Raw genomic sequence first — 10,770 nt, forward strand, 5'->3', positions numbered from 1 at the left:
AATCATGTTTTAAGATCCTCCTGTAAATCTCTGAAAAGTCAATACTAAAACCACAGCCAAGCATACATCACAAATGGAATAAATCTATTTTCACCTATGTAACAGATAACCCTGCTGTGCAGTTAATTTATCTTTACCTGTATAAAATAATCCCATTAATCTATGATATTTCATGGTCATATTGGTTTTACTATGCCTAAAATTCTTGGAGAAGTCTTTATTATTATTTACTAACAAAGAAAACTGCATAAACTTTACATTTGCATTTAAACTACTGAATAACTGTGGATCAATTTATTAAAATAGAATATGCACTTAATTTATACTAAATCCCACTCAGATTTATATAAGCTTTCATCCTTAATTTTAAATACGCACATCATTTATTTTTACAAACATTATCAAGTATAGACAAAACTCATTTATAACTCCAAGCCAGACTGTGATCTTAATATAAAGAACCTCTAAATAGTTAGTAATACAATGTGTAAAATTCCACTAAAATATAATTTTTAAAGAAGAATTAGTTCTATAATACTGAGCGATATTTACAAGCAAACATGATCCAAACGGCACATGCAGATTCAGGATATGTAAATACTCGGACACGAACTGCTAGTCTCACTTGGTCTCCACGGCAACAGATTATTTCTTCGCAGAAAGGTGACCTACGCGAGGAAGAAAAATTATTAAGAAGTGAATGGAAGTCTCTACTTTCTTATTCCCAAGTAAAACCAAGACCATCCTAACCCGCTGCTGTCCGTCTTAAAGGCCCCGTGTGTGTCATGGGACCACGCCTAACAAGGTTTTCAATGTCTGGCCATTCAGAAGCAGACTGCCAAGGCCTTTCTTCTCAATCAGTATTTCAAATCCTGTCCTGCTACCAAAAGCCTGTAATAATCGCCAGGTTATTAAAATTATAAAGTAGCTCCTCACACTCCATAAACAAACAAACAAAATTACATCAGAAAAGATCAGAGATGCTCAACATAGCACCAAAATCTCTGGGGAATTTATGACATAAGGACTGCATCTCTCACAAATGCCCTTAAAAATCTGTGGCAAGAAGGCTCAGGTAAGTGTATGCCACAGAAACTCTCCATGTGACCTTGACAGCGTTTCTCACTAATTAGTGGACTAAATGATCTCTAAGCATCCTAAGGCCAGAACACTGATGATTCCACAAGTACATCTTACCGAAGACATGTGGCAAATGCACGCCTTGCATTTCTATACACAAAATGTATGGGGAAGCCTTTAAATGTGTGGCCATCAGGAACAGCCCTCCTTATGGCATCCTGAAATTCCTCATTGCCTGCAGATATGCTCGTAGTACGCTCAAATTCGTAAGAAGCCAAAGCTGGTGATAAAAGATAAGAAAGGTGGTCTTCCCAAACAGTGGTGAGGCCAAGATCCTATACCAATCAAAAAAGAGAAAAAAAAAAGTGAAATACATTTATATTTAAGGGATCAATTATATAAAAAAGAGATCAATTATAATAAAAATTAAAATTTTAATGTATACCAAAATAGTTTTTTAAAACTGTCATAATCTTTTAAGATTTTAGGTATGCACAGAAATAATAAAAGTAATGTAGATATCAAGTTTTACTTAGAGAAATATTCAAAATGCATTAACACAATAATGTTCATAAAGGCCTCATAACCCACACCTCAAAAACATTTGGTTAAATGGTTTATTGTTTCCAGTGACAGTTTACAAAGATTAGGTTTCATTTAGCTATTTCTACATAAATTGTTGGGTACTTTTGGTTCTATTTGCCATAATTCATGAACATTCTCAATATGTCCATTCCATTAGGTTCCATTTAGCTATTTCTACATAAATTGTTGGGTACTTTTGGTTCTATTTGCCATAATTCATGAACATTCTCAATATGTCTATTCCATTAATCTAGTTTCATTGTCCTCTTTCATTGTCAATTTTGCTCTAAATTGTATCATCTGGTCTCACACAGGTGAATTTTTAAAGAAAAATAGTATTTAAGGGTTCTTTATTTTACAAACCAATCTGTTATTGAGCTAAAACTCTCAGGGGTTAAGTTTCAGTTCAATTTTTAAAAATTACCTCCTGGCAATAGTCTCAGAGCTCTCTAGTTATTCTAGTTATTTTTCTAGAAATGGAAAGTTCTGTTTCCTACTTTTTCCCCCTCAGAGTCCATCTCTGTGGCCCTGATAAAAAAAGTTAGTAGAGATAGGTGGGCACCATCTAGTGTTTCTGGTTTCATGCAAAATGAAGTGAGGATATGGTTCACGTAGACCATAAATACTACAGACTACATTTATACCACAGACATATATCATGGATTGAGTTCCAGATCAGTACAACAAAAAACCACTAGAACAAGTAACCAGAAGTTCTATGGGAGAAAGATGGGCACTTTCTTCCCTTGGTATTTACAGCATTCAAGAACTCACTGGAAGGTAAGTTGTCTGATCCAACTGCAAGGACTGAGTGAATGATATCCTAAGAAGTGTGCAACAGCATCATGAATTACCAAAATGACAGAGAGTGAGGACATGCTGCTGGAAAATGGAACAGACTTGTTTAATGTAAGCTTCTCATAAGTCTTCAATTTGAAAAACACAGTATTTGTGAAATATACTGAAGAATGGCACAAAAAACAAAATCAAGTATGTCTGTAACGGCAGCCAAGAAATCAAAAGATGTGTTGTCATGGGAAAATCTGCTGCCAAAGACCTCTCCAAAGTGCTAAAGAGCAATGATGCTCATGTAAAGACTAAGGTGTGTGCCTGATCCAAGTCATGGTCTTTTCAATTTCTTGTTATGGCTCTGGAAGTTGGACAATAAATATGGATGACAGAAGAACCACTGCTTTTGACTTGTCATGGTGGGAAAGCATCCCAAACAAAGAAGACTTTCTTGGAGAAGTAACAACCAGGGTGCTCCTTAAAGAAAAGGATAGCTTTTTCTCTTGGGCTTGGATCAGGTGGCAGCCAAGTTCTACCACTCAGCTATGGCCAAAATCAAGGCTTGGGACTTTCGTGGCAAGAAGAAGGAGGTGCTGTTAAAACAGGTGGATGATCTGAAAGTGGAGCTTCCCAGCTGCATGTTGCCAAAGTGACAGGCGGTGTGGCTTCTAAGCGCTCCAAAATCCAAGCTCTCCGAAAATCCATTGCCCATGTTCTCACTGTTATTAACCAGACTTAGAAGGAGAATCTCAGAAAATACTATCAGGGCAAGAAGTATAAACCCTGGATCTGTGGCCCAAGAAAACATGTGCCATGTGCAAAAGGCTCAACAAGCATGAGGAGAACCTGAAGACCAAGAAGCAGCTACAAAAATAGCACTTGTACCCACTGTGGAAATAAGCAGTCAAGGCCTGAACGTCTTAAATAAATAAAACACAAAATAAAAAAAGAAAAGAATAAGAAAACATCATCTCACATACTTTGGACATAATATCAGGAGGTGCCAGTCCTTGGAAAAAGACAAGAAGGATAAAATGGAGAATCAGAGAAAGACAGGAAGACCCTCAACAAGTTGAACAGACACAGTGACTGTAAAAACAGGCATGCCAGAGATTGTAAAAATGGCACAGGATAGAGCAAGGTTTCAAATTATTGTTCACAGGGTCCTATTCATTGTATTCCACTTGATGGCATATTAACAACATCATGCCTGTAGTCTTTGCATTCTTTCTTTCTCTTTTGCACTGGATGAAGAGAGCCCAGTAGCTCTATTAAGATATAAATTCTTAAGACTGCAGACACTATTCTCCAAAGTAGGCTGTAGAATATTAACTTTATAAACTCCATATACCAATTAATTCTCATTCTCTGTGAGACCATCACCCCAACCTTCCAAATCTCAGAAGCAAACCCATGTGCTGTTTGGTTATAGCTAAGAAGTATAGATAATTACCCTTATGTTATTTACTATATAATTATGTACATATAATCATGCACATGCATGATCCCATACTTCAATACTACCACAAACTCACCTGTAGTAAAAGGAAATGTTAACAAACTATTGTTTATATAATTAAACTATTACTAAGCATGTACTCTGGGAAAAGCTTTTATACTGTATAAGATTAAAAAATGTAAAGGCTAGTATAGGTCTCTAAGGATGCTTAAGCATGTTTCTTAAGGAATGTTAAGACAATTATAATTTGATTTATAAAGGCAAAGGAACTATTTATATCTGAACACACAAGTAACAGACAGAGACACACAGAGGTATGTACCACGCTTAACATGTCCAAGTCCTACTGCACATACATCCATACCATGTAAAGGTTTTGAAAACCAGCTCCCTTTTGTTTATTTCTCCATAAGGGTTTTAAGAAGGGAGCTCTAATGGCCTAATGGTAAGGAGCTATGCTATAATCCCAAAATCCACCAACTGCTCTGTGGGAGGATTGGCAATCTCCTCCCGTGCAATTCACTGTCTTTAGAAACCTGATGGAGAGTCAGCTACAGATCCATTCCAATTTTATGGTATGCAACAAAAACAGGGCTGTTAGACTCCAAACCTCCAGAGTGAATGAGCAGTCAATCCCCACAATGCTTCCTCCTGGATTCAGTTACCTGGCCAACAGCTTTTTATTCTCAGCACAAGCCAACACATTTGCTCCTGCCAATGCCTCAGTGGTCCAGGAAGCAACAGCAGTCGCAACAAGGCAGTGGCAATCAAGGCTGCCTTCCCCCACTGCTCTTCCTAGTATCCACAGACCTGGTCCCCATGGCTGCCTTTTTCTAAGATGTGCCTGATGCAGCTACTGGCACAGCCTCCAGAGAGCCTAGAGCCTAGCCACACACCAGAGCACAACTGCTCTTGGGCTTTGTATTGCATGCTCCCATAAAGTGTTTTAAAAACATTTTATTGTAACATGGCCAAAACATTACAGAACACACTAGTTTCCTATTCAGTAATTTATACGTATTTCATGTCATGTTATTAGCTATAACACCCTCAAGGTAACAGCCTTCTTTCCACTTCACCCACAGATTTCTATATATTCACTTGCCCTTCTTTCTGGTCCTTTCTTACCTAGCAAGCTTTATTTTTTGGCAAGCACTACCATTTTTGCCTCATATGGTCAACTGTTCAGAAAAGTACACTGCTCCATGGCGTTATTGTTCACCTGAGAGGTCTATTACCTATTGTTTGGTTGAAAGGTGATCCCTAGGGATGTCAGTTCCAGACATAATGAATGTTTAAAGGCGTTCCACCAGTCTCTATCGATCCTTAAGTCTGAACTTTGTGAATTTTGTTCTACATTTTTTTCCTATTCTAGTCAGGGCAGGACCTTCAACTGTAATCACTCCCCCCCACCCCACTTTGTTCTTCTCTCATTTATTTGTTTAACCTGACTTTATTTGTTTAGCCTGAGTTTATCCTACTAGTTCCTCAACCATTATCCATCTCTTCAACTGTAATCTTCATCAAGCAGTCAGTAAGGGAGCCATGCAGCCATGGTTCATGTGCTCCACTCGTCCTTTGACCTAATTATTTCCTATAGTTTGAAATTTTATTGTCTCTCTTTTTTGCTCCAGACAGAAAAGACCAATTCCTATGAGGTTTTAATATAATAAACCTATACAGGAAGCTCTGGTGGCTTAGTAGTAAGGAGCTGTGCTACCAACCCAAAGGCATGAGGTTTGAATCCACCAGTAGCTCTATGAAATTAAGATGGGCAATGTCCTCCCATTGATTCACTGCCCCTAAAAATCCACTTGTTGGTCAGCTGTGACTCAGTTTTGACTCAACAGTATTTAACAACTAACATATGGGGATTTAGTATAAGTCCTCAATTTCTTCACTTTGGCTTTAGAGTTTGGTGTATCTGAATAATATATTTGTATTAACAGGTCTTCCTTGTATTCTGTTACAGCACAATACTTCAGGTGTTACAGCTGCTGTCACGTGCCAAGTCAGCTGCGACCAGATGAGCTATGAAATGACACCAAGGATATCATCTATGAAGAAAGTAAAAGGCACTGCAAAATTGAGGAGGAAAAAAAGACCAAAATGGGTATTAGAAGAGACCAAGAAAATTGCACTAGAATGGAGAGAGGCCAAGACAAAGGGAAGAAATGCTTAAGAGAGAGAGCTAAAAAGCAAGTTTCAAAGCAAAAAGAACTGATGTTAGGTGCCACTGAGCTCACTACAATTTATAGCAACCCTAGGACCCTGTCTTATTCCTGTGCTTTCCTCATCATCTCTGATACACTTGAGCCCATTGTTACAATCACTGTGTCAATCCATATTTGAGGGTCTTTCTCTCTTTTGCTGACCCTCCACCTTTCCAAGCATAATGTCTTTTTCCAAGGGTCAGCCACTCCCAACAGCTTGCCTAAAGTATATTATGATATGAACCTTCACCAATCTTGCCTGCAAGAAGATTCCAGATTTCACTTTCTCCAAAATATATTGATTTGCCCTTTTGTCATCTATGGGACATATTCTAATGCAATATCACAACTCAAAGGCATTGATTCTTCTGTCATCTTTAGTCACTGTCAAGCTTTCAGATGTGAAACAAGTAAATGAAAAGCCATGGCTTGCATTAGGTGAACCTTAGTGTTTAACTGACATTACTGCTCTTTGTGGAAAAGTCCTTGACAGCAGATTTATCCAACGTAATACATCTTTTGATGTCCCAATTACTGGTGCCAAAGGTGTTTGTTGATTGTGAAACCAAGTAAAATGAAATTATTGACAACACCCATCTTTCCATCTGTTGTGATGTTGCCTATTAGTTCACTGGTGAAGATTTTTTTGTCTTCTTGATATTGAGACTGAAGGCTATAGTTGTTCATTTTTGGTTTTGGCAAGCAAGGTTGCTGATGAGTCTTCCTCAGAACTTGATGCCACATTCTACTTCAGAGAGTCCAGCCTTTTGAATGATTTCCCAGGTGTACAAATAACATTCAAACAGATATAATTTGGGTATTCTCTGCTATCTGCCAACATCCATGACATTATGCCATGCCTCTTCTAAATCCAACTTGAATTTCTGGCAGTTCTCTTGTTCTGGCTATTCTGGATAATCTTAAGCAAAACGGTACTTGCGTGTGACATTTATTATAATGCTTGGTAATTTCTACGTTCTGCTGGATAATCTCTTTTGAATGAGAACAAATATGACTGTCTTAAAGTCAGCTGGCCAGGTTGTTGTCTTCCAAATTTCTTGATAAGACTAGTGAGTACATCCAGGGTTCCATTGGTTTGTTGGAATATGTCAACTGGTATTCCAGCAATTCCTGGAGCTTTATTTTGTGTCAATATTTTCAGTAAAGCCTGAAATATTTCTTTCATTATCAATAGTTCCTGATCACATGCTATTTCCCAAAATGGTTCTGTGTCAGCCAATTTTTCTTGGTACAGTGACTCTCTGTATTCCTTTCATCTTCATTTGATGCTTCCTTTAGGAAGCAAGATCTTGACGTAGCATCCTTCAGTATTAGTACTCAAGGCTTGAATTTTTTTTTCCTCTTTCAGCTCAAGGAATGCCAAGGAAATTCTTCCCTTTTTATTTTCTGCCTCCAGCTTTTTGCACATTTTGTTATGATATTTTTGTTCTGTCTTTTCATGCTGCTCTGTGAAATGTTCAGTTCAACTTTTCTACTTCACTATTTTCTTCCCCTTTTCATGGCTTGTAGACATTCTAATGCTATTTTCAGAGTCTCTTCTGGTATCTACTCTGGGTTTTTTCTTTTGTCCTGTCTTTGCACTGACCTTTTGCTTTCTTCCTGGAGATATCCTTGATGTCACCCAATGCTGACCTTTAATTTTCAAAGTCTCAAATCTATTCTGGAGAATTGTCTTCCTTGGCCTTGGGCCTTTGGCCCTGTGCTGGGCACTGAAGAAAGAAACCAGCCACCTACCTCAAGTCTTGGTGCTTATGGCCTGTGCCAGGCACTAGACTAAGGAAGCCAGGTTTAACCCCACATTTGGCCGCACCAGAGACTAGCAATGAGGAAGACAGATACTGACTATCCTCATCCAAGTATGAGCTGAGTTGGAATTGCAGAACTGAGCACTGTAACCAAAAAAGTCTGGACCTCAGTGTAAGCTGGGCCATCGAGGCCTCCCTGGGCCATGATATCTGTATTGCTTGATTGTTTTATGGTTTGCTGTTATGGGCATATCATTTATAAGTCAATTTATACTACACAGGAAATGACTTGCATGTTGATATTTTATACTTCAGGTATGTATATGCTTGGTTGTTTATCTTTTGCTCTTATGACTACAACATTTGTTTTTTAGTTTGCTGCACTGGGCAATTTGACTCTTAAACCAAACCAGGAAGCAGGATTGGCCATCTACATCTGAAAAATGAGGTCTCTTAAAAAGAAAAACACTGGGACTGTGAGCCCTGACCGGACCGTGAGCCCTTCTGGACTGTGAGCCCCACAAGACCGGGAGCCCTGCAAGACTGTGAGCCCCACCTGACCATGAACTCTGCCAGGCCCCACCAAGTGCAAGCCAGAAAGCTGCAATCTGAATGAGGTCCCCATGTGTGCTGTTGACCCAGACAGCTAAAATCTGTGTGAGGTCCCTACACATTCCCCCTGACTAGCATCTGTGCACACGCCCACCTGGAGTACCTCTACATGTGTGCCTGTCCCACCTGTGCCTGCCCCACACTCAGCAGTACATCTCCTCAAGTACAGTCAATTAACTACCTTTAATCTGAAATGCCTTGGTCTGATGTAGCTGCAACAATTATCTGACAGAAGAGGCCACTTTCACAGACCCTGAACTGAAACTCCCTTGGGTCAGAATTTCAGAGAGAAACAGAGGCAGCTTTGCTGCCACACCCTCTTCTGTAGCAATGATTTCAGATCAAGAACTTATCATTGCTTCAGGCATAAAAAAACTCTACTACAGCAATGTCACTTATGAAGCAGGCTACCTCACACCCTATACAAGCACAAAGCAAAATATGACCCCCAAAAAGTGACAAAGTATCAATGGATTTCCTGAAGCCAGAAACTCTGAAGAAACTTTCGGACACATAATTTAAAAGAATAACAATGGAATATTTTCAATGGGTGAGAGAAAAATTTGAAGAATTACAGGACACTGCAAGCAAAAACCAGAAGGAGCTTAAAAAAATACAGATAAAACAAACAAGCCATTAGAGGCTCTAGAAAAACAAGAAACCACAATCTAGAATATGATGTCGAATGTCTCAGATGCTGTCAACATGATGGGATAGAACACAGAACCAGTGAAAAAGAAGACAGAATTGTCACCACTGATATGCTAGAGCAAAAAGCAGAATCAAAAAGGAAGGAAAAAGAAGAAAACCTAAGAATAATGTGGGACACCACCAAGAGAAGTAACATGTGCATCACTGGAATCCCAGAACAGGAAGAAGCAGTAAAGGCACCAAAAAAAGCTGTGGAAAAATTACTGAAATAAAACTTCCCAGGCACAATGAAGAATGAGAGAATATGTATACTCAAGAAGCTGAGCGAACACCATATAGAATAGACTCCAAAAGAAAAAAACCAAAACATATCATAGTCAAATATGCCAGAACCAACGATAAGGAGAGAATTCTGAAAGCAGTGAGGGGAGAAACAAAGAGTAACCTATTAAGGGAAAGCAGATAAGATTAAGTGTCAATCTCTCAGTAGAAACCAGGTGAGCAAGAAGACAGTTGAATGACATATATTGAACACTCAATGCAACTGTCAACCAAGAATATTGTACCCAGTGAAATTGTCCATCAAATATGAAGGACAGATCAAGATATTCCCAGAAAAACAGAACCTAAGGGAGTTTGTAAAAACAAGACCAATGTTTCAGAAAACATCGAGAGACGTCCTCCTTACAGAGATGCCACAGAAAGCCAAATGGAAGAGAGTAACTGGCAACAACGCCAAAAAGAACACAATGATAGCAATAAAACCGTGCCTCTCAATAATCACACTGAATGTGAATGATTAAAATGCACCACTGAAGAGAAAAAGAGTAGCAGATTGGATTAAAAAAACCCAAACAAACCCAAAATCCATCAATATGCTGTCTACAAGAGACACACCTGAAAAGTGAAGACAATGAAAGACTAAAAATAAATGGATTGGGAAAAATATACCAAGCAAATGGAAACCAAAAAAACAGAGGGGTAGTGTTATTAATCTCTGATAAAACAAATTTTAATGCAAAAACCCTCCTGATACCAGCCTGGTCCTCAACATTCTTGGTGCCAGCAGCCAGGAAATCAAGAGATGAATAGCACTGGGAAAGTCAGCTGTCAGGGACCTCTCCAGATTACAGAAGAGCAATTATGTCAGGATGGAGACTAAGGTACACCTGATCCAGGCTATAGTCTTCGCAATTGCATGCTATGCATCAGAGAGCTAGACAGTGACTAGGATGGTAGAAGAATTGAGCTGTAGTGCTGGAGAAGAGTGCTGAATATACCATAGACTGTTAGGAGAACAAACAGGTTTGTCCTGCTGAGCGTGAAGCCAGACTGCTTCTTGGAGTCAAAAGTTACGTCTCACAAACTTTGGGCATGTTGCAAGGAAGGACCAGACCTTGGAGAGAGACATCATGTTTGGGAGAGTAGAGGGACAGCAAAGGAAAGGAAGACCCTTGATGAGATTGATTGATTCAGTCTTTAGGGTAGTGGGAGTAGGTGTGTCAGAGACAATGAAGTTGGCACAGGATAGAGCAGAATTTAGGGCTCTTGTACATAGGGTCACTATGAGTCACAATTGACACAATGGCACATAAAACAACAAATGCAAAAACCA

The 10,770-nt window shown here is 39.0% G+C and overlaps 1 protein-coding gene across 2 annotated transcripts in view; it reads right to left on the bottom strand.

Annotated features, from left to right (window-relative positions):
* Positions 1 to 292: 292 nt before the first annotated feature.
* The window catches only part of CEP76 (centrosomal protein 76kDa), a 103,325-nt gene continuing 92,847 nt past the window's right edge, over positions 293 to 10,770 (bottom strand). For both annotated transcript variants that reach the window (XM_006897018.1, XM_006897019.1), the window contains 2 exons: positions 1,198 to 1,415; positions 293 to 668 (listed from right to left, as the gene is read on the bottom strand). In XM_006897018.1, coding sequence (XP_006897080.1) covers positions 530 to 668; positions 1,198 to 1,415 — 357 coding nt within the window. In that variant the 3' untranslated portion in view covers positions 293 to 529. The remainder of the gene's footprint in view (positions 669 to 1,197; positions 1,416 to 10,770) is intronic.

The sequence above is a fragment of the Elephantulus edwardii genome, unplaced genomic scaffold (genome assembly GCF_000299155.1).
Source record: "Elephantulus edwardii isolate Elephantulus edwardi_28Jun2011 unplaced genomic scaffold, EleEdw1.0 scaffold00196, whole genome shotgun sequence".
In the NCBI taxonomy this organism is placed as follows: Eukaryota; Metazoa; Chordata; class Mammalia; order Macroscelidea; family Macroscelididae; genus Elephantulus; species Elephantulus edwardii.